The 27378-nt window shown below is 44.6% G+C and overlaps 3 protein-coding genes and 1 non-coding gene across 4 annotated transcripts; all 4 read right to left on the minus strand.

Moving 5' to 3' along the window:
* Positions 1 to 1405: 1405 nt before the first annotated feature.
* On the minus strand, positions 1406 to 7605 carry LOC105923004 (mucin-5AC-like; the record flags this gene model as incomplete). Its single annotated transcript, XM_036147023.1, has 8 exons — positions 1406 to 2005; positions 2128 to 2276; positions 2355 to 2416; positions 3560 to 3855; positions 4258 to 4448; positions 4621 to 4685; positions 4807 to 7110; positions 7558 to 7605. Coding segments are annotated over 8 exons (3204 nt in total), but the record flags the coding sequence as incomplete, so codon positions are not given.
* Positions 7606 to 7789: 184 nt separating this feature from the next.
* On the minus strand, positions 7790 to 11710 carry LOC110368131 (mucin-5AC). Its single transcript, XM_036147024.1, has 4 exons — positions 9279 to 11710; positions 8617 to 8678; positions 8384 to 8536; positions 7790 to 7955 (listed from the first exon to the last, which is right to left on the minus strand). The coding sequence occupies exons 1-4, from the start codon at positions 11388 to 11390 to the stop codon at positions 7790 to 7792; spliced, it is 2493 nt and encodes an 830-aa protein (XP_036002917.1). The 5' UTR covers positions 11391 to 11710.
* A 1614-nt stretch (positions 11711 to 13324) lies between these two features.
* On the minus strand, positions 13325 to 14515 carry LOC105923003. The gene is made up of 3 exons (XR_004932534.1): positions 14071 to 14515; positions 13434 to 13495; positions 13325 to 13357 (listed from the first exon to the last, which is right to left on the minus strand). It is a non-coding gene; the product is annotated as an uncharacterized LOC105923003 (transcript).
* A 1322-nt stretch (positions 14516 to 15837) lies between these two features.
* Positions 15838 to 21465, minus strand: LOC118565930 (mucin-2-like; the record flags this gene model as incomplete). Its single annotated transcript, XM_036147025.1, has 3 exons — positions 21416 to 21465; positions 20470 to 20675; positions 15838 to 16841 (listed from the first exon to the last, which is right to left on the minus strand). Coding segments are annotated over exons 1-3 (1260 nt in total), but the record flags the coding sequence as incomplete, so codon positions are not given.
* Positions 21466 to 27378: the final 5913 nt, after the last annotated feature.

Consider the following 27378-nt stretch of genomic DNA (forward strand, 5'->3'; position numbering starts at 1 on the left):
AGATAGATTTGCTCCGCATATCCATCTGGAAACCTTCCGTTGAAGTAATTTTGGGAAGGGGCGAAAATACTGGTTAGCTGATTGGCCTATGTTGGTGATAGACGGGCCAAATAAACCAATCAGATTCGTCGTCGCTCGTAACAGAGCGACGACGAAAACACAACCACAAGCCAAGCTGCTCTTGCTGCTGCAGGTAAAGGCTCGTTAGCTCAGCAAATAAATACTTTGTAATTCCGATAAAACTTGCTCGATAGCCACGCTAACGCTAGTTTCATCGGCTGAAACCGCCATGTTGTTTAGACTGAACTGACGCGCTTCCCGTTGCGTCACACCTCAACCCGCCTCAAAGCCAACGCTGATTGGACGTTCGTTTGGTGAACGGCTCCAAATTTTCTTTAACGGAGAGTAGCCAGACTGATCTGCGAGTGAAACCTTGAAACCTCGCGAGATCAGGATGGTCTCACGAGGCTACCATTACAGAGCCCTGTAGTAGTCACTTGTACATAGTTTGATCATTTATTCCCACTGTCTAAACATCTAATTTTTTGTTATTATTTTTGGTTATTGCACACGGACTGATGTACTTTATGTCAATGCGGAATCTCATATTTTCAAAAAAAAAAAATCTCAGCAGTTAATCTTACATTATGTAATACTTACTGAGTTTAGCATTTTCTCCCCCATTCTGGTAGTACTTGTAGTGGTGTTGAATCCTTTCCACCAGGTATCACTGCTAGTCAAATATATTTAGTGTCTGAGAAACATGTTTTGTAGATCAAAAGTCCCACTGCTATTTAAAACACTTGAAATTTAAGAAGCTAATTTGCATAGAGTAGAACATCACAGGTAGGGCCTTTGTCACTATAAGTTAGATAAGTAAACCCATAGGTGAAACAAATTTTAATTTGAGCTGATTCATCTTGAAAATATTTGTTAATCCCAAAGGGAAATCTGGGATAAATAATCCCCATCCATCGTGAACCTGCATGGATAAGCATGTATAGAAAACGGATGGATGGATATTGCTCTAGTACTGATGAATCACTAGGAACATGTAGACATGACTTTGAGATGTAACCCTTTTAGCTGCACTGAAAATATATTAATTCTGTTTTCAATAGCTGTTTTTATGCCTCCAGACTGATTTGTATAGATCGTTCCATTTCATTAGTCAAAGAAGTACATCCTGGTCCCATTTGTGCTTTACAACTAGAAATCAAAGAAGTGCTGAAGCTGCATTTTTCACATACCCTTTGTGTCAATTTGTGTTTGAGAAACTTCTTAGATGAATGACAGTGTTTATGTATATCATCTGCATTTAATCAAACACCTACAAAAAGGTAACTTGTGAATGTTAACACCTTAGAAGGTGATTTGTACAATAAATAATAATATATTCCATTGCTAAAGTGTTTCATCATTAATCTTTATTATATTAATAGTAAGACAGAAAAAAGGTATAACACTTTACAGAACACTGACTAAAAGACATCTTTGTTATAAATACATTAAAATACATTAAACAGAAAAAAGAAAACCTGGACAATTGTGGAGAGAATTGTTCACACAGTTTATATTTGGACTACTTTACAATACTCATTAAGAGAGAAATCTTGAAGATTGCATACATACTCACCAAATTAAATAATCATTTAAAAATAGCTTCATGTCACCTTAAATTATAAATTATATTACTTTAGCATCCTAATTAGGTTCATGTAAACACATCACACAGACCTGAGATGAACAAACTTAAATAGACATTTTGACATTTCATTGAACAAACTTTTTTTTACAGCATCAAGATTTAATAAAAGTTTTAAATTCACGAGTTTGTAATTAGAGAAACTTCTTGGTTCATTCCACAAATAGTTGATTTATTCCTGCAGATTTTCCTCTGGAAACCAGCAGAGACGTTATTGCTGGCTTGACAGTAGCCATGACAACAGGACCATGCTGAATGCAGTGATGAGGCTGATCTTGTGGCTTACTCCACTTGACATCGCTGTAGGAATAGAAAGGGGGACATCCAACGTTATTTTAACAAACTCCTTTGTGATATTGCAGATTTTGTATAATTTACAGGCTGATTTATATTTTCTGTTGTGTAAATGTTATTTTGCTTACGTGCGCCATCCACAAAAATGTAACTGGTGTCAATGTTGAAAGCCGTGATGTTTGAAGCTGCATTGACCAAAACCTCTAAAATCTGGGTGTTATTAGGAGCTGATGCTAATACAAACTGAAGGTTAATGTTGTTGATGATTGACCCGTTGCTGTAAAATGAATAAAATATCAGTTAATCTGTATACATTTAAATTAAACAATGATCTGAATTTATCTGCAAATCTTACTTGAAAGAAATCACAACAAAATCACGTAATGATGAAAACGCCTGCCGATAGAGTGGTTCGAGCTGTAAGAAGACAAAGAAAACATTCTTTTTAAGCACTAAACTTTAAAGTTGTAATTTTCTACATCTTAAAATCACATCAAATCTACATTTTTAAATAAAGGCTCTACAAAAATCATTTAAACTAATCTAGAATTTAAAGTAGCTTGAATATGGATGCTGGAAAAGAACCAAATAGTGGACAACCAAGTGTATCCAGGCTGCTTTTGGTTTTGTTTCGCTTTAATTATTGCCACCTTGCAGCTCCTTAATAATTTTTTGGTAATACCCTGTCCAGCCGTTTTCTTTATAGTTTGTTTTCAATCCTTTATTTGAGTTTAGTTAGCAGAAAATCTAGAAAAACAGTACCCTTTTCTTTTCTGTTTTGAATTCTGCTGATATTAAATACTATTAATTGCCTCTAGGCAAACATTTGAATTCATAAACCGGAGATGAGAAAGTTTAACCTGTTCATTACCCTGGATCCTCTACAACTTGGTGAAAGGCAAACAGTATAACTAAACTATTTGAATTGGATATTTTGATCCATCCATCCATCCATTTTCTGACCCGCTTAATCCCTCATGGGGTCACGGGGGTTGCTGGTGCCTATCTCCAGCATTTACCAGGCGAGAGGCAGGGTACACCCTGGACAGGTTGCCAGTCTGTCACAAGGCAACACAGAGACAAACAACCATTCACACACACACTCACACCTAAGGAGAATTTAGAGAAGCCAATTAACCTAACAGTCATGTTTTTTTTGTAATGTGGGAGGAAGCCGGTGTGCCCGGAGAGAACCCACGCATGCACAGGGAGAACATGCAAACTCCGTGCAGAAAGACCCAGGGTTGGATTTGAACCCAGGACCTTCTTGCTGCAAAGTTACCCACTGCGCCACTGTTCAGACCTGGATATTTTGAATAAAGGAAAAATCTAAACCATGATTTTCATGGGAAAGATTAGGGTTCCTGGCAAACTGAATTCCCCACCCCTGGTATAAAATATTGTTTTTCAATGTCTGATTTATTCTGTTTTCATTTTTTGGAGACAAAATTAATTAAATGTTTTTTGTGCAGCATTTACAATTCTCTCCCACTAAAAAAACTTAAAGGTTTGTAAAAACTTTTCTGCAAACATTTCACTTTCAACTGAAATGAGACTTACTTTGGACTTTAAAAGTGCTGCTCGATTTTTAAATGCTGTAGATAATGGGTTGAGCAAATCAGCTGTGAAGGTCTCCCCGGCAGACCTAAAAGTCAGTAGCTTTGTTATCAACGTCTCCGCAGTTGTTTTGGTTGTTGGTTTAACTACAGTAGTTGTAGTTGTAGTCGTTGTGGAAGTTGTGGTTGGTTTAGCCGCATTTGTTGTAGTTGTTGAAGTATTAGTTGTAGCATTTGCAGCTGCAGTGACTGCAGTAACCGTAGAATTTGAAGTAGGGGCAGTTGTTGGTAAAGGTGTGCCTGCAAAAAAATATAAAAAAGTAAAATGAAAATATGTTATTGCAAGAAAAAATAGCTTTAAAAAGTAATGTCTTGAGTTAAAGTTAATTCATCACAAACAGCTGGCAGGCAAGTAAATGCTGGTAGTTATTTAAAATATTACAGTAATAAGCAAGTATAAATATTAGTGTGGAGCGGTTCCTTTTTGACCTCAGAACAATATATTTTTTTTAATTTAGGATAAACTTGATATTTCAGATATTTGGCTTGAAATCAACTTTTGCTTATTTTGTGAAAAAACTGCCCCAGCTGTGTTTAATCAAAAGTAAACAGAAACATAGACTGTTGGAGAAAACATACATGATGCTCTTACAGCAAAATGCCATAATTTGTTGTTGTATAACTTTACACCTGTTTACTTACGTATTATTTCGACAGAGCTCGGTGAAAATGCGACGCTGTAGGTGGTGGCGTTTATAGCCTGTATTAAGGTTTCTTGTACAACTTCATTGCTTGGGAGTTTTTCAAGTGGTGTGGTTCTATTAAACTCCACCCCCACCTCTGCTATAGTAGTTTCATTCATTTGTGCTCGGACCATTGGATTCCTTGGATTCCTACAATATAACCATAAATAAAACAAGTTGAGGAAAACTTAAAATAAAAAAGTAGCAACATATCTATATCTGGTTCTTATTCTATTGATGATATAAATGATAATTAAATGTATTACTTCTCCGCTTGTAGAGATAGCTAATATTATAACCTAATATTCAAAAATATACTTACTTAAATTCAAGGACAAAACTACCGATGAAAATGGCTCCAAACCTTTTCCTGTATATTATGTTGAACTGTAGGACAGAAAATTAAGAACAATCATAAGAAAATGTATATATTTAAATATTTTAAAATAGATTAACCTTTCTACTCTATTAATATGACTGCAAGGATATATTTAATTTTGGCACTTACTGCTTCTGTAACTCTTTTCTCAAGATCCTTAAATTCCTTGCTGTTTTTATCTTTGAGTTGTTCAACAAATGGTTCAAAGACAATTACTCCAAGAACAAATGCTAGAGGAGGAGCTTCGGTTGTAGATTGTACAGTAGTTGCCTCTGTAGTGGTGTTTATCTGTTTAGCTGTGGTTTTGTTTGGGGATGTAGGAGTTGGTGTCGGCAGAGCTGATGTTTTGGAAGCAGTTCTACTTGTGGTTAAACGATCAGAGGGTGTGGTTTGAACAGCTCTAGTTGTGCTTGGAGAATCTGTGGTTTTGGATGGAGAAGCTGAGGTGAATGAAGGAGTAGGATTGATTGTAGAAGTTGTTGGAGCAGTTATAATTGTAGTTGCAGCAGCTATGCTTGTTGCTGGAGCAGCCATGGTGGTAGTTGCAGCAGATGTGGTTGTTGTTTGCTTAGTTATACTTGTTGTTATTGTTGGGGCAGTAATTGACATGGTTTGAGGAGATATTTTTGTGGATTGAGTGCCTATAGTTAAGGCAGGAGAACTTGTGGTTTGAACTGAAATAGGTCTGGTTGTTGGAGCAGTCATAATTGTGGTTGGCGCACCGTTGGATGGGGATGGAGTTCTTGTGGTTGGAGTAGCTGTGGTTATGAATGGAGCTGAAGTGGTTCTTGTGGGAACATTTACAGTTGTGGTTTCTGCAGCTTTGGTTGACACTGGAGTAGCAGCTGGAATTGTTGGTGCAGTTGTAGTTGTTTTTGAAACAGCTGCAGTTGGAGCAGTAATCGTTGTGATTGTAGCAGCTGTAGCTATTGCAGGACCAGTTACAGTTGTCGTTGGAGAAGGTGTAGTTGAAGCAAATGTGGTTGTTGTTAAAGCAGGTAAAACTGATGTTGGAGTATCTGTGGTTGTGGATGGAGTACCTAAGGCTGTGGTTGGAGCAGTTGTGGAAGTGGTAAGAGTATTGATGGTTGTCTTTGGAAGAGATGGTGTTTTAGGTGAAGCAGCTGCGGTTGAGGATGGGTTGCCTATGGTGGTTATTGTGGTTGCACTGGCTGTAGTTGTGGATTGAGCATCTGATGTCATGGTAAGAGCAGGAACAGCAGTGGTAGGGGCAGCTGTAGATGTGGTTGAGAAGGCTGTAGTTGTGCTCAGAGCATCTGTAGTTGTGGTTTGAGCAACGGTAGCTGTGGTTTGAGCCGTGGTAGGTGTGGTTGGAGGAGTTATAGCTGTAGTCAGAGCAGTTATTGTTGTGGTTGGAGCATCGGTAGCTGTGGTTTGAGCCGTGGTAGGTGTGGTTGGAGGAGTTATAGCTGTAGTCAGAACAGCTATAGTAGTGGTCAGAGCAGCTGTAGTTATTGTTGGAGCAGCCGAAGCTGTGGTTAGAAATGTTGTAGTTGTGCTCTGAGCAGCCATTGTTGTCGTTGGCAAAGCTGTATTAGTGGTTGGAGTCCCTGTAGTAGTGGTTGGAGCACCTGCAGTTGTAGATTGAGAAGCCATAGTGGTCAAAGGAGCTGACGTTGTGGTTGGAGGAGTGATAGTTGAGGTTGGAGCATCTGTTGTTGTATCCGGAGCATCTGTAGTTATTGTTGGAGAAGCTATCGTTGAAGTCAGAGTAGACATAGTTGTGGGCAGAGCAGTTGTTATTGTTGTGGGAGCAGCTTTAGCTGTGGTTTGAACAGCTATAGTAGAAGACAGAGCAGCTGGTACTGAGGTTGATGCATCTGTAGTTGTGGGAGCAGCTATAGTTGTGGTGGGAGCAGTTGTTGTTGTTGTTGTTGGAGCAGCTGTAGATATGGGTGAAGAAATTGAACTTGTGGTTGGAGCAACTGTAGCTGTGGTTAGAACAGTTGTAGTTGTGCTTGGAGCAGCCATTGTTGTGGCTGGCAAAGCTGTACTAGTGGTTGGAGAACCTGTAGTTGTAGTTGGAGCTGTTATAGTGGTCAAGGGAGCTGAAGTTGGGGCCGGAGAAGTGATAGTTGTGGTTGGAGCAGCTGTAGTTGTCGTCAGAACAGCTGTATTTATTGTTGGAGAGGCTGTAGATTTTGTTTGAACTGTTGTAGTTGTGCTTGGAGCAGCTATTGTGGTTGGCAAAGCTGTACTAGTGGTTGGAGTATTTGTAGTTGTAGATGGAGCAGCTATAGTGGTCAAAGGAGTCGAAGTTGTGGTAGGAGGAGTGATAGTCGTGGTTGGAGCAGCTGTAGTTTTTGTTCTAGCAGCTATAGTAGTGATGAGTGAAGATGTCGTTGTTGGAGCAGCTGTAGTTGTGGTGGGTGCAACTGTAGTTGTTGTGGGTGCAGCAGTAGTTTTGGTGGGAGCAGCAGTAGTTGTTGTCGGTGAAGCTGTAGTAGTTGTGGGAGCAGAAGTAGTTGTGGTGGGAGCAGCAGTAGTAGTTGTGGGTGCAGCAGTAGTTGTTGTGGGAGCAGAAGTTGTTGTAGTTGGAGCAGCTGTAGTCGTGGTGGGTGCAGCTTTGTTTGTGGTGGGAGCAGCTGTAGTTGTTGTGGGTGCAGCAGTAGTTTTGGTGGGAGCAGCAGTAGTTGTTGTTGGTGAAGCTGTAGTAGTTGTGGGAGCAGAAGTAGTTGTGGTGGGACCAGCATTATTTGTGGTTGGAGCAGCTGTAGTCGTGGTGGGTGCAGCTTTGTTTGTGGTGGGAGCAGCAGTAGTTGTGGTTGGAGCAGCTGTAGTTGTGGTGGGTGCAGCTTTGTTTGTGGTGGGAGCAGCAGTAGTTGTGGTTGGAGCAGCTGTAGTTGTGGTTGGAGAAGCTGTAGTCGTTGTGGGTGCAGCTGTGGTTGTGGTTGGAGCAGCTTTAGTTGTTGTGGGTGCAGCAGTAGTTGTGGTTGGAGCAGCTCTAGTCGTGGTGGGTGCAGCTGTGGTTGTGGTGGGTGCAGCTGTGGTTGTGGTGGGAGCAGCTGTAGTTGTGGTTGGAGCAGCTGTAGTCGTGGTGGGTGCAGCTTTGTTTGTGGTGGGAGCAGAAGTAGTTGTGGTGGGACCAGCATTATTTGTGGTTGGAGCAGCTGTAGTAGTTGTGGGTGCAGCAGTAAGTGTGGTGGGAGCAGAAGTTGTTGTGGTTGGAGCAGCTGTAGTCGTGGTGGGTGCAGCTTTGTTTGTGGTGGGAGCAGCAGTAGTTGTGGTTGGAGCAGCTGTGTTTGTGGTGAGAGCAGCTGTAAGTGGAACAGCAGTAGTTTTAATATTGTCAAAGACTTTCCTAAACAAATAAGTCAAAAGTGCAGGCCATCTTTTATTTCTACAAATGCTGAGAGAATTGGTCGACTTCACTCAGAATGAATCTGGTTATTTGAACAAATTATATTTTCCTTTTTTAAAAATGTCTATAAATTAAGGGGAAGCATTAATATATTTTAAAGTGGTATTTGAAATTTCTTACCCATTTCTTAAACAGATGGGAATTGTGTATTTTTTGTTCTTTCATTGACTAAAACATACTTAATCCCAAATAATTTTTTAATCAAAACTCAACTTTACAATACAAATTAATTAGATTTTACTCTCAAATATTTTCCTAATCTCATTTGAACTTTTTCACAATGCTTAACAGTTAATTTTTTCTTAAAGCTCTATTAGACTTTGCTTACCAATGTCTCCCACTGTAACTGAAGTCGTTTCAACGCTGAATTCTGTGATGTTTGAAGCCTCATTGATCAAAACAGCTTCAATTTCTTCATCAGTAGGAACAGATGCTGCTACAAATTCGAGGTCCATTGAGTTGATGATTGATCCTCTCCTGCAAAATTAATAAAACAGTACTTAATTTTATTTCATAGATTATGAGATTAATATTTCCACAGTTTTTTTTTTAATTACCTGAATGATACAACTGTCAACCTCAAAAATGACATAAAGGCTTTTTTGTAGAGTGGTTCAATCTGTGGGAAAATACATTTGAATAAATTATCTTTACTCTCAATTTTAGTGATGTGTCTCAGATATTAAAGTACTAAAAACATTTTGGAAAATATGTAATTTCTCATGTCGAGTTTTTTAGAAATTGTATATTCCCAGCTGATTCTCATCCAAATATTCCTTGTGCTCATTTTGCATTTACTATGCCACAAGATACTAATGGCAGACCAATTTGATTTCAAAACATTGGAAAGGTATGTAATGATTCTAGTTTAAGATTAGAAGTCATATGTTAAAGCAATTACAATTCTTCACATAGTCTGAAAGTATTTTTGATTTTGGGGTGGAAAACTAAGCACATGAGGACCCGTTCTTTACGATGAACTTTTCATCCATCCACCAGTTGTTTAAACCATCTTACCCTTCTAAGTTCAGAGTCTGGCCTATCTTATGAGAAGGCTGGAGCACAAAAGTAAAACCCAAGCATGGAAATGGAGAAAATCCAAACTCCATGCAGAAAGACAGCATCAAGGAATCAAACCCAGGACTTCTGTATATTTTCATATCTGATTTACCAAAACAGATATTAGAAAAGTTTGCAAGATTAAAAGAGTAAAACTTACACGAATTGTTAGACGTTCAGAGCGGGATTTGAAAGCATCTGATGATTTTGTTTCTAAACCAACGACAAAGGTATCTAGATGAGACCTAAATGACAATCGACGTATAACTGTTGACTCTTCAGTTGTGCCTAAAGGAGATGTAACTGAAGTAAGCAATGTTGGTGGATTCATGGTCGATGTTGGAGCAGCTGTAGGTATGAATGTAGCAGCTGTAGTTGTGGTCGGAGCAGCATTGGTAGTGGCTTGAGCAGCTGTATTTGTTGGTGGAAAAGCTGTAGTTGTGGTTGGAGCAGCTGTAGTTCTTGTCAGAGGAGCTATTGTTGTGGTCTGCACACTGGTAGTTGTGGATGGAACAGTGGTAAAAGTCGTTTGAGTAGCTGTAGTGGCGGGAAATGCTGTAGTCATGCTTAGAACAGCTGTAGCTGTTGTTGGAACAGCTGTTGTTGTGGTTTGAGCAGAAGTAGTAGTAGTTGGAGGCGCTGTACTTGTGGACATAGTAGCTGCATTTGTGGTTAGAGCAGCAGTAGTTTTGGTTGGAACAGCTGTAGTTTTGGTTGGATGAGTGATAGTCATGGTTGGAGAAGGTGTAGTTGTTGTTAGATAAGCTGTAGTTGCTTGAGCGACTGTAGTAGTGGTTGGAGAATTTGTAGTTGTTGACAGAGCAGCTGCAGTTGTGGTTGGAGCAGCTGTAGTAGTAGTTGGAGACACTGTACTTGTGGACAGAGTAGCTGCATTTGTGGTTGGAGCAGCAGTAGTTTTGGTTGGAACAGCTGTAGTTGTGGTTAGAGCAGCTGTAGTCGTGGTTGGAGTAGCCGTAGTTGTGGTTGGAGCAGTGGTAGTAGTGGTCAGAGCATCTGTAGTCGTTGTGGGAACAGCTCTAGTCGTGGTGGGGACAGATGTGGTTGTGGTTGGAGAAGCTGGAGTTGTGGTTAGACCGGCCATAGTTGTGGTTGGAGCAGCCATAGTCGTGGCAGCTTTATATGTGGTTGTAACAGCTGTACTAGTGGTTGGAGAAGCTGAAGTTCTTGTCGGAGGATTGGTAGTGGTTGGAGCAGTAGTAGTTGTGGACAGAACAGCTTTAGTCGAGGTTGGAACACCTGTAATAATTGTGGTTTGAGCAGGTGTAGTTGTAGTTGCAGCAGCTGTACTAGTCTCTGGAGAAGCTGTAGTGGTAGGCGCAGTTGTAGTTATGGTTGGAGAGGCTGTAGTTGTTATTGGTGCAGCTGTAGTACTGGTTGGAGCAGCTGTAGTTGTGGTTGGAAGAGGTGTAGTTGTTGTTGGAACAGCTTTAGATGTGGTTTGAGCACCTGTAATTGTTGTTTGAACAGCTGTAGTTGCTTGAGCAGCTGTAGTAGACATCTGAGCCGTTGAAGTGGTGGGAGCAGCTGCAGTTGTGGTTGGCGGAGCTGTAGTTGTGGTTGGAACAGCTGTAGTTGTGGTTGGAGCAGCTGTAGTCATGGTCAGAGCATCTGTAGTCGTTGTGGGAACAGATGTAGTTGTGGTGGTAACAACTGTAATTGTGGTGGGGACATATGTGGTTGTAGAAGTTGGAGTTGTGGTTAGACCAGCCATAGTTGTGGTTGGAGCAGCTGTAGTCATGGTCATGGCAGCTTTATTTGTAGTTGTGGCAGCTGTACTAGTGATTGGAGTAGTTGTAGTTGTGGACAGAACCGCTGTGGTCGAGGTTGGAACACCTGTAATAATTGTGGTTTGAGCAGGTGTAGTTGTAGTTGCAGCAGCTCTACTAGTCTCTGAAGAAGCTGTAGTGGTAGGAACAGTTGTAGGTATGGTTGGAGAGGCTGTAATTGTTATTGGTGCAGCTGTAGTACTGGTTGGAGCAGCTGTAGTTGTTGTTGGAGAAGCTTCAGTTGTTGTTGGTGCAGCTGTAGTACTGGTTGGAGCAGCTATAGTTGTTGTTTGAACAGCTGTAGTTGCTTGACCAGCTGTAGTAGACATTTGAGCCGTTGAAGTGGTGGGAGCAGCTGCAGTGGTAGGGGCAGCTGCAGTGGTTCGATCAGCAGTTGTTGTGGTTGGAGCAGCTGTAGTTGTGTTCTGAGCTTCCGTAGTTGTGGCTGGAACATCTGTAGTTGTGGTTGGATGAGTGATAGTCATGGTTGGAGAAGGTGAAGTTGTTGTTAGATAAGCTGTAGTTGCTTGAGCGACTGTAGTAGTGGTTGGAGAATTTGTAGTTGTTGACAGAGCAGCTGCAGTTGTGGTTGGAGCAGCTGTAGTAGTAGTTGGAGACGCTGTACTTGTGGACAGAGTAGCTGCATTTGTGGTTGGAGCAGCAGTAGTTTTGGTTCGAAAAGCTGTAGTTGTGGTTAGAGCAGCTGTAGTCCTGGTTGGAGCAGCTGTGGTCGTGGTTGGAGCAGCCGTAGTTGTGGTTGGAGCAGTGGTAATAGTGGTCAGAGCATCTGTAGTCGTTGTGGGAACAGCTCTAGTTGTGGTTGTAACAGCTGTACTAGTGGTTGGAGAAGCTGAAGTTCTTGTCGGAGGATTGGTAGTGGTTGGAGCAGTGGTAGTTGTGGACAGAACAGCTTTAGTCAAGGTTGGAACACCTGTAATAATTGTGGTTTGAGCAGGTGTAGTTGTAGTTGCAGCAGCTGTACTAGTCTCTGGAGAAGCTGTAGTGGTAGGAGCAGTTGTAGTTATGGTTGGAGAGGCTGTAGTTGTTATTGGTGCAGCTGTAGTACTGGTTGGAGCAGCTGTAGTTGTGGTTGGAAGAGGTGTAGTTGTTGTTGGAACAGCTTTTGATGTGGTTTGAGCACCTGTAATTTTTGTTACAACAGCTGTAGTTGCTTGAGCAGCTGTAGTAGACATCTGAGCCGTTGAAGTGGTGGGAGCAGCTGCAGTTGTGGTTGGCGGAGCTGTAGTTGTGGTTGGAACAGCTGTAGTTGTGGTTGGAGCAGCTGTAGTTGTGGTCAGATAATCTGTAGTCGTTGTGGGAACAGATGTAGTTGTGGTGGGGACAGATGTGGATGTGGTTGTAGAAGTTGGAGTTGTGGTTAGACCAGCCATAGTTGTGGTTGGAGCAGCCGTAGTCGTGGTCATGGCAGATTTATTTGTAGTTGTGGCAGCTGTACTAGTGATTGGAGCAGTGGTAGTTGTGGACAGAACCGCTGTGGTCAAGGTTGGAACACCTGTAATAATTGTGGTTTGAGCAGGTGTAGTTGTAGTTGCAGCAGCTCTACTAGTCTCTGGAGAAGCTGTAGTGGTGGGAGCAGTTGTAGGTATGGTTGGAGAGGCTGTAGTTGTTATTGGAGCAGCTGTAGTTGTGGTTGGAGAATCTTCAGTTGTTGTTGGCGCAGCTGTAGTACTGGTTGGAGCAGCTGTAGTTGTTGTTTGAACAGCTGTAGTTGCTTGAGCAGCTGTAGTAGACATTTGAGCCGTTGGAGTGGTGGGAGCAGCTGCAGTGGTGGGGGCAGCTGCAGTGGTTCGAGCAGCAGTAGTTGTGGTTGGAGCAGCTGTAGTTGTTGTGGGTGCAGCTGTAGTTGTGGTCTGAGCTTCCGTAGTTGTGGCTGGAACATCTGTCGTTGTGGTTTGAGCACCTGTAGTTTTTGTTGGAACAGCAGTATTTTAAAAATTTTCATATCACACAGAATGAATGTTATTCCTACGAATCACATTTTACTTTTATAAAAATGTCTCTTATTTTGCCTTTTAATTTGTATTATGTTGAAGCATTAATACATTTTTTGACAAAAACTGTTTTGAGTTCAGATAGGAATTCTATATTGTTTTGTTGCTTCACTGACTAAAACATCATCAATTCCAAAAAAATTCCAAATTTTTTAGTGTTTCTTAATTAAAGCTCAACTTTATAATACAAATTAATTAGATTTTACTCTCAAATATTATTCTAATCTCAACTGTACATTTTACCATCCTAACAGTTCATATTTTCTTAAAGCTCTATTTGACTTTCCTTACCAATGTCTCCTACTGTAACAGAACTTGTTTCAACGCTGAATTCTGTGATGTTTGAAGCCTCATTGATCAAAACAGCTTCAATTTCTTCATCAATAGGAACAGATGCTGCCACAAATTCGAGGTCCATTGAGTTGATGATTGATCCTCTCCTGCAAAGTTAGTAAAACAGTACTTAGTTTTTTTCATAGATCTTATGAGATATTTCCTCCTTTTTTCAAAAATTACCTGAATGATACAACTGTCAATCCCAAAAATGACAGAAAAGCTTTTTTGTAGAGTGGTTCAATCTGTGGAAAAATAAAATAAATTAACTTTACTCTCAGTTTTACGGTGGTGTGTCTCAGAATTTAAAGTAATGTAATTTTTCATGTGGAGTTTATTAGAAATTGTATAATTTCAGCTGATTCTCATCCAAACATTCCTTGTGCACATTTTTCATTTACTATGCCACAAGATAAAATACAGACCAATTTGATTTCAAAACATTGGAAAGGTATGTAATGATGCTAGTTTAAGATTATATGTTAAATTGTTAAAGCAATCACAATTCTTCACATATTAGTCTGAAGTTATTTTTGATTTTGGGGTGGAAAACTAAGCACATGAGGAATTACATAAATTGACGAGGGCATATTCTTTTTAAGTTGTCTAAACTAATTTAGCATATCAAATACAGGGGCTGTGGCCTATACTGTGAGAAAGCTGCAACACCAAAGTATACCAAAACATGGAAAGGGAAAAATATAAATTTGGTGCAGAAAGAAAGCAACACGTAATCAAACCCAGGACCTGTTTAAAAGTTAGTATCAGAATTGTCAAAAAAAACATTAAAAGTTTGCAAGAGAAAGAGAGTAAAACTTACACGTCTTGTTATTCTGCTAGAGCGGGATCGGAAAGTCTCTGATGATTCATTTTCTAAACCATCAATAAAGGTATCGAAAGGAGACCTGAAAGTCAATCGACGTAAAATCTTTGCCTCTTCTGTTGTGCTTAAAGGACTAGTCCCTAAAGTGGGCAGTGTTAAAGGATTTGTAGTAGATAATGGAGCAGCTGTAGTTGTGGTCTGAGCAGCAAAAGTTGTGGTTGGAGCAGCAGTGGTTGTGGTTAGAGCAGTTGTAGTTTTGGATGGAGCATTTGTGGTTGTGGATCGAGCAGCTGTAGTCGTGGTGGGTGCAGCTGTAGTTGTTGGAGCAGCTGTAGTTGTGGTTGGATAAACTGTTGTGGGTGCAGTAGTAGTTGTGGTGGGAGAAGCAGTAATTGTGGTTGGAGCAGCTGTAGTTGTTGTGGGTGCAGAAGTAGTTGTGGTGGGAGCAGCAGTAGTTGTGGTTGAAGCAGTTGTGGTTGTGGTGGGAGCAGCAGTATTTGTTGTTGGAGCAACTGTAGTTGTTGTGGGTGCAGCAGTAGTTGTTTTGGGTGCAACAATAGTTGTGGTTGGAGCAGCTGTAGTTGTTGTGGGTGAAGCAGTAGTTGTGGTTGGAGCAGCTGTAGTGATGGTGGGTGCAGCTGTGGTTGTGGTGGGAGCAGCAGTAGTTGTGGTGGGAGCAGCAGTATTTGTGGTTGTAGCAGCTGTGGTTGTAGTGGAAGCAGCTGTAGTTGTGGTGGAAGCAGCATTATTTGTGGTTGGAACAGCTGTAGTTGTTGTGGGTGCAGAAGTAGTTGTGGTGGGAGAAGCAGTAGTTGTGGTTGGAGCAGCTGTAGTCATGGTGGGTGCAGCTGTGGATGTGGTGGGAGCAGCAGTAGTTGTTGTTGGAGCAGCTGTAGTTGTGGTTGGATAAACTATTGTGAGTGCAGCAGTAGTTGTGGTTGGATAAACTGTTGTGGGTGCAGAAGTAGTTGTGGTGGGAGCAGCAGTAGTTGTGGTTGGAGCAGCTGTAGTCATGGTGGGTGCAGCTGTGGTTGTGGTGGGAGCAGCAGTAGTTGTTGTTGGAGAAGATGTAGTTGTGGTTGGATAAACTGTTGTGGGTGCAGCAGTAGTTGTGGTGGGAGCAACAGTATTTGTGGTTGGAGCAGCTGTAGTTGTTGTGGGTGCAAAAGTAGTTGTGGTGGGAGCAGCAGTAGTTCTGGTTGGTGCAGCTGTAGTTGTGGGTGCAGCAGTAGTTGTGGTGGGTGCAGCAGTACTTGTCGTATAAACAGGTGTCATTGTAGTCGGAGCAGCTGTAGTTGTTGGTGTAGTGGCAGCTGTAATTGTAGTGGGAGCAGCTGTGATAGTGGTGGGAGCAACTATGGTTGTATAGGGAGCAGCAGTATTTGTGGTTGGAGCAACTGTAGTTGTGGGTACAGCTGTAGTAGTTGTGAGTGAAGCAGTAGTTGTGGTGGGAGAAGCTGTAGTTGTGGTTGGAGCAGCTGTTGTTGTAGTGGGAGAAGCTGTGGTTGCAGTGGGAGCAGCTGTGGTGGTGGTGGGAGCAGCGTTATTTGTGGTTGGAGCAACTGTAGTTGTTGTGGGTGCAGCTGTAGTAGTTGTGGGTGCAGCAGTAGTTGTGGTGGGAGCAGCAGTATTTGTGGTTGGAGCACCTGTAGTTGTTGTGGGTGCAGAAGTACTTGTGGTGAGAGGAGCAGAAGTTTTGGTTGGAGCAGCTGTAGTCATGGTGGGTGCAGCTGTGGTTGTGGTGGGAGCAACTGTAGTTGTGGTGGGTGCAGCTGTGGTTGTGGTGGGAGCAACTGTAGTTGTGGTGGGTGCAGCTGTGGTTGTGGTGGGAGCAACTGTAGTTGTGGTGGGTGCAGCTGTGGTTGTGAGTGCAGCAGTAGTTGTTGTTGGAGCAGCAGTAGTTTTTGTGGGTGAAGCATTAGTTGTGGTTTTAGCAGGGGTAGTTGTAGTGGGAGCAGCTGTGGTTGTGGTGGGAGCAGCAGTATTTGTGGTTTCAGCTGTAGTGGTCGTGGGTGAAGCAGTAGTTGTGGTGGGATCAGCAATAGATGTGGTTGGAGCAGCTGTAGTTGTGGTTGGAGCAGCTCTAGTTTTTGTTATGGGTGCAGCGGTGGTTGTGGTGGGAGCAGCAGTAGTTGTGGTTGGAGCAGCTCTAGTTTTTGTTATGGGTGCAGCTGTGGTTGTTGTGGGTGCAGCAGTAGTTGTGGTTGGAGCAGCTCTAGTTGTGGGTGCAGCAGTAGTTGTGGTGGGAGCAACACTAGTTGTGGTGGGAGCAGCATTAGTTGTAGTGGGAGCAATTGTGGTTGTGGTGGGAATAGCAGTAGTTGTGGTTGGAGCAGCTGTAGTTGTTGTGGGTGCAGCAGTAGTTGTGGTGGGAGCAGCAGTAGTTGTGGTTGGAGCAGCTGTAGTTGTTGTGGGTGCAGCAGTAGTTGTGGTGGGAGCAGCAGTATTTGTGGTTGGAGCAGCTGTAGTTGTTGTGGGAGCAGAAGTAGTTGTGGTGGGAGCAGCAGTAGTTGTGGTTGGAGCAGCAGTAGTCGTAGGTACAGCAGTGGTTGTGGTGGGAGCAGCAGTAGTTGTGGTTGGAGCAGCTGTAGTTGTGGTTGGAGCAGCTCTAGGTGTTGTGGGTGCAGCAGTAGTTGTGGTGGGAGCAGCACTAGTTGTGTTGGGAACAGCAGTAGTTTTAGTGGGAGCAATTGTGGTTGTGGTGGGAGCAGCAGTAGTCGTTGTAGGTACAGCTGTGGTTGTGGTGGGAGCAGCAGTATTTGTGGTGGGTGCAGCAGTAGTTGTGGTGGGAGCAGCTGTAGTTATGGTTTGAGCACCTGTAGTTGTTGTGGGTGCAGCAGTAGGTGTGGTTGGAGCAGCTGTAGTTGTTGTTGGTGTAGTGGCAGCTGTGGTTTGAACATTTGTAGTTGTTGGAATTGCGGTAGTTGTGCTTGGAGCAGCTGTAGTTGTGGTGATAGTAGCTGTAGTTGTTTGAACAGCTTTAGTAGTGGTTGGAGCAGCTGTAGTAGTTGTGGGAGCAGCAGTAGTTGTGGTTGGAGCAGCTGTAGTTGTGGTGATAGTAGCTGTAGTTGTTTGAACAGCTTTAGTAGTGGTTGGAGCAGCTGTAGTAGTTGTGGGAGCAGCAGTAGTTGTGGTTGGAGCAGCTGTAGTTGTTTTAGGAGCAGCAGTAGTCGTAGGTACAGCTGTGGTTGTGGTGGGAGCAGCAGTAGTTGTGGTGGGAGCAGCAGTAGTTGTGGTTGGAGCAGCTCTAGTTGTTGTGGGAGCAGCAGTAGTTGTGGTTGGAGCAGCTGTAGTTGTTGTGGGTGCAGCAGTAGTTGTGGTGGGAGCAGCAGTATTTGTGGTTGGAGCAGCTGTAGTTGTTGTGGGAGCAGAAGTAGTTGTGGTGGGAGCAGCAGTAGTTGTGGTTGGAGCAGCAGTAGTCGTAGGTACAGCAGTGGTTGTGGTGGGAGCAGCAGTAGTTGTGGTTGGAGCAGCTGTAGTTGTGGTTGGAGCAGCTCTAGGTGTTGTGGGTGCAGCAGTAGTTGTGGTGGGAGCAGCACTAGTTGTGTTGGGAACAGCAGTAGTTTTAGTGGGAGCAATTGTGGTTGTGGTGGGAGCAGCAGTAGTCGTTGTAGGTACAGCTGTGGTTGTGGTGGGAGCAGCAGTATTTGTGGTGGGTGCAGCAGTAGTTGTGGTGGGAGCAGCTGTAGTTATGGTTTGAGCACCTGTAGTTGTTGTGGGTGCAGCAGTAGGTGTGGTTGGAGCAGCTGTAGTTGTTGTTGGTGTAGTGGCAGCTGTGGTTTGAACATTTGTAGTTGTTGGAATTGCGGTAGTTGTGCTTGGAGCAGCTGTAGTTGTGGTGATAGTAGCTGTAGTTGTTTGAACAGCTTTAGTAGTGGTTGGAGCAGCTGTAGTAGTTGTGGGAGCAGCAGTAGTTGTGGTTGGAGCAGCTGTAGTTGTTTTAGGAGCAGCAGTAGTCGTAGGTACAGCTGTGGTTGTGGTGGGAGCAGCAGTAGTTGTGGTGTGAGCAGCAGTAGTTGTGGTTGGAGCAGCTCTAGTTGTTGTGGGTGCAGCAGTAGTTGTGATGGGAGCAGCACTAGTTGTGGTGGGCTCAGCAGTAGTTGTAGTGGGAGCAATTGTGGTTGTGGTGGGAACAGCAGTAGTTGTGGTTGGAGCAGCAGTATTTGTGGTTGGAGCAGCTGTAGTTGTTGTGGGTGCAGAAGTAGTTGTGGTTGGAGCAGCTCTAGTTGTTGAGGGTGCAGCTGTAGTTGTTGTGGGTGCAGCAGTAGTTGTGGTTGGAGCAGCTGTAGTTGTGGTTGGAGCAGCTGTAGTTGTTGTTATGGGTGCAGCTGTCGTTGTTGTGGGTGCAGCAGTAGTTGTGGTGGGAGCAGCAGTAGTTGTGGTTGGAGCAGCAGTAGTTGTGGTGGGAGCAGCACTAGTTGTGGTGGGAACAGCAGTTGTTTTAGTGGGAGCAATTGTGGTTGTGGTTGGAGCAGCAGTAGTCGTTGTAGGTACAGCTGTGGTTGTGGTGGGAGCAGCAGTAGTTGTTGTGGGTGCAGCAGTAGTTGTAGTGGGAGCAGCTGTAGTTGTGGTTTGAGCACCTGTAGTTGTTGTGGGTGCAGCAGTAGATGTGGTTGGAGCAGCTGTAGTTGTTGTTGGTGTAGTGGCAGCTGTGGTTTGAACATTTGTAGTTGTTGGAATTGCGGTAGTTGTGCTTGGAGCAGCTGTAGTTGTTTTAGGAGCAGCAGTAGTCGTAGGTACAGCTGTGGTTGTGGTGGGAGCAGCAGTAGTTGTGGTGGGAGCAGCAGTAGTTGTGGTTGGAGCAGCTCTAGTTGTTGTGGGTGCAGAAGTAGTTGTGGTGGGAGCAGCAGTAGTTGTGGTTGGAGCAGCAGTAGTCGTAGGTACAGCTGTGGTTGTGGTGGGAGCAGCAGTAGTTGTGGTGGGAGCAGCTCTAGTTGTTGTTATGGGTGCAGCTGTAGTTGTTGTGGATGCAGCAGTAGTTGTGGTGGGAGCAGCAGTAGTTGTGGTTGGAGCAGCTGTAGTTGTGGTTGGAGCAGCTCTAGTTGTTGAGGGTGCAGCTGTAGTTGTTGTGGGTGCAGCAGTAGTTGTAGTGGGAGCAGCAGTAGTTGTGGTTGGAGCAGCAGTAGTTTTAGTGGGAGCAATTGTGGTTGTGGTTGGAGCAGCAGTAGTCGTTGTAGGTACAGCTGTGGTTGTGGTGGGAGCAGCAGTAGTTGTGGTGGGTGCAGCAGTAGTTGTGGTGGGAGCAGCTGTAGTTGTGGTTTGAGCACCTGTAGTTGTTGTGGGTGCAGCAGTAGATGTGGTTGGAGCAGCTGTAGTTGTTGTTGGTGTAGTGGCAGCTGTGGTTTGAACATTTGTAGTTGTTGGAATTGCGGTAGTTGTGCTTGGAGCAGCTGTAGTTGTGGCGGTAGTAGCTGTAGTTGTTGTTTGAGCAGCTGTAGTTGTTTGAACACCTTTAGTAGTGGTTGGAGCAGCCGTAGTAGTTGTGGGAGCAGCAGTAGTTGTGGTTGGAGCAGCTGTGTTTGTGGTTGGAGCAGCAGTAGTCGTAGGTACAGCTGTGGTTGTGGTTGGAGCAGCAGTAGTGGTGGTGGGAGCAGCTCTAGTTGTTGTTATGGGTGCAGCTCTAGTTGTTGTGGGTGCAGCAGTAGTTGTGGTGGGAGCAGCACTAGTTGTGGTGGGAACAGCAGTAGTTTTAGTGGGAGCAATTGTGGTTGTGGTGGGAGCAGCAGTAGTCGTTGTAGGTACAGCTGTGGTTGTGGTGGGAGCAGCAGTAGTTGTGGTGGGAGCAGCAGTAGTTGTGGTGGGTGCAGCAGTAGTTGTGGTGGGAGCAGCTGTAGTTGTGGTTTGAGCACCTGTAGTTGTTGTGGGTGCAGCAGTAGGTGTGGTTGGAGCAGCTGTAGTTGTTGTTGGTGTAGTGGCAGCTGTGGTTTGAACATTTGTAGTTGTTGGAATTGCGGTAGTTGTACTTGGAGCAGCTGTAGTTGTGGTGATAGTAGCTGTAGTTGTTTTTTGAGCAACTGTAGTTGTTTGAACAGCTTTAGTAGTGGTTGGAGCAGCCATAGTAGTTGTGGGAGCAGCAGTAGTTGTGGTTGGAGCAGCTGTAGTTGTGGTTGGAGCAGCAGTAGTCGTAGGTACAGCTGTGGTTGTGGTGGGCGCAGCAGTAGTTGTGGTGGGAGCAGCTGTAGTTGTAACAGCTGTAGTTATGGTAGGAGCAGCTGTTGTAGTTGTGGGTGCAACTGTAGTTGTTGTTGGAGTAGTTAGGGTTGTTATAGCTGTAGTTGTGGTTGGAAGAGTTGCAGATGTGGTATGAACTGGTGCCATTGTGGTCAGAGCAGCTTTAGTTGTGGTTGGTGCAGTATCAGCTGTAGTTGGAATATTGGTAGTCGTTGTTGGAAGTACGGACGTTTTGGTTGGAGCCAGTGTAGTAGTGGTTGGAGCAGTTGTACTCGCTGTTGGAGCAGCAGTCGTTGTGGTTGGAACAGCTGTCGTAATTTTCGGAGATGCTGTATTGGTCAGAAGAGCTGTGGAAGTGGTTGGAGAAGCTGTAGTTGTGGTTGGAGAATCTGTAGTTATCGTTGGAATAGCTGTAGTTGTGGTTTGAACACCTGTAGTTTGAAAAGCAGTTGTTTTATTATTTTTGATAACTTTCCAAAAGAAAATAGGTCAATAACTGCAGGACATCTTCTTTTCTGCAAATGTTCAAAGTATTGGTCAAGTAGTAATTCATCACTCAGAATCTTTGTTTCTCCAAGATATCATATTTTACTTTCATGACAATGTCTCTAAAAATGTATTACAAATGAATTTGTATTATGACTAAGAATTTATGTATTTTAAAACAATGTTTTGTTTCAACAACTGTGGAGTAGCTTCACTGTTTAAAGCAGTGCTTCTTAATTAAAGCTCAACTTTATAACACAAATTAATGAGATTTTACTGTGACATTTTTTTAAATTAAACTGAAAATTGTTAACATGCACAATAGTTCATATTTTGTTAAAGATTTGTCTGTCTTTGCTTACCAATTTCTCCTACTGTCACTGAACTTGTTTCAACGCTGAATTCCGTGATGTTTGAAGCCTCATTGATCAAAACGTCTTCAATTTCTTCATCACTAGGAACAGATGCTGTACCAAATTCGAGGTCCATTGTGTTGATGATTGATCCTCTCCTGCAAAAATAATACATAATATTCTCATAGGTCTTGTTAAATAGATTTATATTTCCTTCTTTTTTATTTTTTTTACCTGTATGATAAACCTGTCACACTCAAAAATGAAGGAAATGCTCGTTTGTAGGTTGGTTCTATCTGTGGAAGAATACATTAAAAATGAATAAACTTTACTCTAAGTGCTTTATGGTGGTGTTTCTCAGAGTTATAGGTATGAAAAACATTTTCGCATATATTACTTTTCATGATAAGTTTATATGAGTAAGAGAGTAAAACCTACACGTGTTTTTATCTTGTTAGAGCGGGACCGAAAAGCATCTGATGATTCATCTTCTAAATCATCAATAAAGGTATCGCGATGAGACCTAAAACTCAATCGACGTAAAATCTTTGCCTCTTTTGTTGTGCTTAAAGGAGTAGCCCCCAAGGTGGGCATTGTTAAAGGATTTGTAGTAGATGTTGGAGCAGCTGTAGTTGTGGTCAGAGCAGCAAAAGTGGTGGTTGGAAAAGTTGTAGTTTTGGTTTGAACATTAGTAATTGTGGTCAGGGGTGTAGCAGCACTTGTGGTTTGCATATCTAAAGTTGTGGATGTAGAAGCTGTAGTAGTGGTTGGAGAAGCAGTCATTGTGGTTGGAGAAGCAGTCGTCGTGGTTGGAGCAGCTGTAAGTGTGGTTGGAGCAGATGTGGTTGTGGTTGGAGAAGCTCTAGTTGTGGTAGAAGGACTTGTGGTTGTGGTTTCAGCAGTTGTGATTGTGGTTTGGGCAGCTGCAGTCGTGGTCGGACCAGCTATAGCTGTGGTTAGACCAGCTGTAGTTGTAGTTTGAGCAGTTGTAGTTGTGGTCAGAGGAGCCGCGGTTGTGGTGGTAATAACTGTTGTTATGGTTGGAACGGTGGTTTTTGGAGTGACAGAAGATGAGGTTGTTTTAGGGAAAACTGTAGTTGTGGTTGTTAAAGCAGGATTTGTGGTTTTTATAGCTGCAGTTGTGGTTGGAGCAGCAGTAGTTGTGGGTGAAGCTGTAGTAGTTGTGGGTGCAGCAGTAGTTGTGGTGGGAAAAGCTGTAGTTGTGGTAGGAGCAGCTGCAGTTGTGGTGAGAGAAGCTGTGGTTGTGGTTGGAGCAGCTGTAGTCGTGATGGGTGCAGCTGTAGTAGTTGTGGGTGCAGCTGTAGCTGTGGTGGGAACAGCTGTAGTTGTGGTGAGAGAAGCTGTAGTTGTGGTGGGAGCAGCAGTAGTTGTGGTTGGAGCAGCTGTAGTTGTTGTGGGTGCAGCTGTAGTTGTTGTGGGTGCAGCTGTAGTTGTGGTGGAGGCAACTGTTGTTCTGGTGAGAGCAGCTGTGGTTGTGGTTGAAGCACCTGTAGTCGTGGTGGGTGCAGCTGTGGTTGTTGTGGGTGCAGCAGTAGTTGTGGTGGGAGCAGTAGTAGTTGTTGTGGGTGCAGCAGTAGTTGTGGTTTTAGCAGCTGTAGTTGTTGTGGGTGCAGCTGTAGATGTGGTAGGAGCAGCTGCAGTTGTGGTGAGAGAAGCTGTGGTTGTGGTTGGAGCAGGTGTAGTCGTGGTTGGAGCAGCTGTCGTTGTGCTTGGAGCAGCTGTAGTTGTTGTGGATGCAGCTGTAGTTGTGGTTTGAGCAGCTGTAGTTGTTGTGGGTGCAGCTGTAGTTGTGGTGGGAACAGCTGTAGTTGTTGTCGGTGCAGCTGTAGTTGTGGTGGGAACAGCTGTAGTTGTTGTGGGTGCAGAAGTAGTTGTGGTTGGAGCAGTTGTAGTTGTTGTAGCAGTTGTAGTTGTTGTTGGTGCAATGGCAAATGTGGTTGGAACATATGTAGTCGTGGTTGGAACTGCAGTAGTAGTGGTTAGAGCAGCTGTAGTTGTGGCGAGAACAGCTGTAGTTGTGGTAGGAGCAGATCTCGTAGTTGTGGGTGCAGCTGTAGTTGTAGTTGGAGCAGCTGTAGTTGTGGTGAGAGCAGCTGTGGTTGTGGTTGGAGCAGCTGTTGTTGTTGTGGGTGCAGCTGTAGTTGTGGTTGGAGCAGCTGTTGTTGTTGTGGGTGCAGTTGTAGTTGTGGTTGGAGCAGCTGTAGTTGTGGTTGGAGCAGCGGTAGTTGTTGTTGGAGCAGCTGTAGTTGTGGTGAGAGCAGCTGTGGTTGTGGTTGGAGCAGCTGTTGTTGTGGGTGCAGCTATAGTTGTTGTTGGAGCAGCTGTAGTTGTGGTAGCAGCAGCTGTAGTAGTTGTGGTTGGAGCAGCTGTAGTTGTTGTTGGAGCAGCTGTAGTTGTGGTGAGAGCAGCTGTGGATTTGGTTGGAGCAGCTGTTGTTGTTGTGGGTGCAGCTGTAGTTGTGGTTGGAGCAGCTGTAGTTGTGGTTGGAGCAGCTGTAGTTGTGGTGAGAGCAGCTGTAGTTGTGGTGAGAGCAGCTGTGGTTGTTGTTGGAGCAGCTGTTGTTGTGGGTGCAGCTGTAGTTGTGGTAGCAGCAGCTTTAGTAGTTGTGGGTGGAGCTGTAGTTTTGGTGGGAACAGCTGTAGTTGTTGTTGGAGCAGCTGTAGTGGTGCGTGCAGCTGTAGTTTTGGTGAGAGCAGCAGTAGTTGTGGTGGGAGCAGCAGTAGTTGTGGGTGGAGCAGCAGTAGTTGTTGTGGGTGAAGCTGTAGTAGTTGTGGGTGCAGCAGTAGTTGTGGTTGGAGCAGCTGTAGTTGTTGTGAGTGCAGAAGAAGTTGTGGTGGGAGCAGCAGTAGTTGTGGTGGGAGCAGCAGTAGTTGTGGTGGGAGCAGCAGTAGTTGTTGTGAGTGCAGAAGTAGTTGTGGTTGGAGCAGTTTCAGTTGTTGTAGCAGCTCTAGTTGTTGTGGGTGCAGCTGTAGTTGTGGTGGAGGCAACTGTTGTTCTGGTGAGAGCAGCTGTGGTTGTGGTTGGAGCACCTGTAGTCGTGGTGGGTGCAGCTGTGGTTGTTGTGGGCGCAGCAGTAGTTGTGGATTGAGCAGCTGTAGTTGTTGTGGGTGCAGCTGTAGTTGTGGTAGGAGCAGCTTCAGTTGTGGTGAGAGAAGCTGTGGTTGTGGTTGGAGCAGCTGTAGTAGTTGTGGTTGGAGCAGCTGTAGTAGTTGTGGTTGGAGCAGCTGTAGTTGTTGTGGGTGCAGCTGTAGTTGTGGTTGGAGCAGCCGTTGTTGTTGTGGGTGCAGCTGTAGTTGTGGTTGGAGCAGCTGTAGTTGTGGTAGCAGCAGCTGTAGTAGTTGTGGTTGGAGCAGCTGTAGTTGTTGTTGGAGCAGCTGTAGTTGTGGTGAGAGCAGCTGTGGATGTGGTTGGAGCAGCTGTTGTTGTTGTTGGTGCAGCTGTAGTTGTGGTTGGAGCAGCTCTAGTTGTGGTGAGAGCAGCTGTAGTTGTGGTTGGAGCAGCTGTTGTTGTTGTGGGTTCAGATGTAGTTGTGGTTGGAGCAGCTGTTGTTGTTGTGGGTTCAGATGTAGTTGTGGTTGGAGCAGCTGTAGTTGTGGTTGGAGCAGCGGTAGTTGTAGTTGGAGCAGCTGTAGTTGTGGTGAGAGCAGCTGTGGTTGTTGTTGGAGCAGCTGTTGTTGTGGGTGCAGCTGTAGTTGTGGTTGGAGCAGCTGTAGTTGTGGTAGCAGCAGCTGTAGTAGTGGTGGGTGGAGCTGTAGTTTTTGTGGGAACAGCTGTAGTTGTGGTTGGAGCGGCTGTAGTTGTGATGAGGGCAGCTGTTGTTGTTGTGGGTGCAGCAGTAGTTGTGGTGGGAGCAGCAGTAGTTGTGGTTGGAGCACCTGTAGTTGTTGTGGGTGCAGTAGTTGTTGTGGGTGCAGCAGTAGTTGTGGTTGGAGCAGCTGTAGTTGTTGTAGGTGCAGCAGTAGTTGTGGTGGATGCAGCAGTATTTGTTGTGGGATCAGCAGTAGTTGTGGTTGGAGCAGCTGTAGTTGTTGTAGGTGCAGCAGTAGTTGTGGTGGATGCAGCAGTATTTGTTGTGGGAGCAGCAGTAGTTGTGGTTGGAGCAGCTGTAGTTGTTGTAGGTGCAGCAGTAGTTGTGGTGGAAGCAGCAGTATTTGTGGTTGGAGCAGCTGTAGTTGTGGTAGCAGCAGCTGTAGTAGTTGTGGTTGAAGCAGCTGTAGTTGTTGTTGGAGCAGCTGTAGTTGTGGTAGCAGCAGCTTTAGTAGTTGTGATTGGAGCAGCTGTAGTTGTGGTAGCAGCAGCTGTAGTAGTTGTGGTTGGAGCAGCTGTAGTAGTTGTGGTTGGAGCAGCTGTAGTTGTTGTGGGTGCAGCTGTAGTTGTGGTTGGAGCAGCCGTTGTTGTTGTGGGTGCAGATATAGTTGTGGTTGGAGCAGCTGTAGTTCTGGTTGGAGCAGCTGTAGTTGTGGTTGGAACAGCAGTAGTTGTGGTTTGAAAAGCTTTAGTTGTGGTATAAACAGGTTTTATTGTAGTCGGAGCAGTTGTAGTTGTTGTTGGTGCAATGGCAAATGTGGTTGGAACATATGTAGTCGTGGTTGGAACTGCAGTAGTAGTGGTTAGAGCAGCTGTAGTTGTGGCGAGAACAGCTGTAGTTGTGGTAGGAGCAAATCTCGTAGTTGTGGGTGCAACTGTAGTTGTCGTTGGAGCAGCTGTAGTTGTTGTTGGAGCAGCTGTAGTTGTGGTGAGAGCAGCTGTAGTTGTGGTTGGAGCAGCTGTTGTTGTTGTGGGTGCAGCTGTAGTTGTGGTTGGAGCAGATGTTGTTGTTGTGGGTGCAGCTGTAGTTGTGGTTGGAGCAGATGTTGTTGTTGTGGGTGCAGATGTAGTTGTGGTTGGAGCAGCTGTAGTTGTGGTTGGAGCAGCGGTAGTTGTTGTTGGAGCAGCGGTAGTTGTTGTTAGAGCAGCTGTAGTTGTGGTGAGAGCAGCTGTGGTTGTGGTTGGAGCAACTGTTGTTGTGGGTGCAGCTGTAGTTGTGGTTGGATCAGCTGTAGTTGTGGTAGCAGCAGCTGTAGTAGTTGTGGTTGGAGCAGCTGTAGTTGTTGTTGGAGCAGCTGTAGTTGTGGTGAGAGCAGCTGTGGATGTGGTTGGAGCAGCTGTTGTTGTTGTCGGTGCAGCTGTAGTTGTGGTTGGAGCAGCTATTGTTGTTGTGGGTTCAGATGTAGTTGTGGTTGGAGCAGCTGTAGTTGTGGTTGGAGCAGCGGTATTTGTTGTTGGAGCAGCTGTTGTTGTGGGTGCAGCTGTAGTTGTGGTTGGAGCAGCTGTAGTTGTGGCAGCAGCAGCTTTAGTAGTTGTGGGTGGAGTTGTAGTTTTGGTGGGAACAGCTGTAGTTGTAGTTGGAGCAGCTGTAGTTGTGGTGGGTGCAGCTGTAGTTTTGGTGAGAGCAGCAGTAGTTGTGGTGGGAGCAGCAGTAGTTGTGGTGGGAGCAGCAGTAGTTGTTGTGGGTGGAGCAGCAGTAGTTGTTGTGGGTGAAGCTGTAGTAGTTGTGGGTGCAGCAGTAGTTGTGGTTGGAGCAGCTGTAGTTGTTGTGAGTGCAGAAGAAGTTGTGGTGGGAGCAGCAGTAGTTGTTGTGAGTGCAGAAGTAGTTGTGGTTGGAGCAGTTGTAGTTGTTGTAGCAGCTGTAGTTGTGGGTGCAGCTGTAGTTGTGGTGGGAACAGCTCCAGTTGTGGTAGGAGAAGCTGTAGTAGTTGTGGGTGCAGCTGTAGTTGTGGTTGGAACAGCTGTAGTTGTGGTGAGAGTGGCAGAGGTTGTGGTTGGAGCAGCTGTAGTTGTGGTTTGAAAAGCTTTAGTTGTGGTATAAACAGGTTTTATTGTAGTCGGAGCAGGTTTAGTTGTTGTTGGTGCAATGGCAAATGTGGTTGGAACATATGTAGTCGTGGTTGGAACTGCAGTAGTAGTAATTGGAGCAGCTGTAGTTGTGGCGAGAACAGCTGTAGTTGTGGTAGGAGCAGATCTAGTAGTTGTGGGTGCAACTGTAGTTGTGGTTGGAGCAGCTGTAGTTGTTGTTGGAGCAGCTGTAGTTGTGGTGAGAGCAGCTGTGGTTGTGGTTGGAGCAGCTGTTGTTGTTGTGGGTGCAGATGTAGTTGTGGTTGGAGCAGCTGTAGTTGTGGTTGGAGCAGCTTTAGTTGTGGTGAGAGCAGCTGTGGTTGTGGTTGGAGCAGCTGTTGTTGTGGGTGCAGCTGTAGTTGTGGTTGGAGCAGCTGTAGTTGTGGTAGCAGCAGCTGTA

This window comes from Fundulus heteroclitus, chromosome 14, assembly GCF_011125445.2.
Source record: "Fundulus heteroclitus isolate FHET01 chromosome 14, MU-UCD_Fhet_4.1, whole genome shotgun sequence".
Classification (NCBI taxonomy): Eukaryota; Metazoa; Chordata; class Actinopteri; order Cyprinodontiformes; family Fundulidae; genus Fundulus; species Fundulus heteroclitus.

Excerpts from the sequence above, each read along its gene's own strand:
- LOC110368131 (XM_036147024.1), bottom strand. The coding sequence starts at position 11,390 with ATGACTATCACTCATCCAACCACAACTACAGATGTTCCAGCCACAACT. Across the intron at positions 8,679-9,278 it reads CTGAACGTCTAACAATTCGT|ATTGAACCACTCTACAAAAA; the intron begins GTAAGTTTTACT and ends ATTTTCCCACAG. Across the intron at positions 8,537-8,616 it reads TTGACAGTTGTATCATTCAG|GAGAGGATCAATCATCAACT; the intron begins GTAATTAAAAAA and ends TTAATTTTGCAG.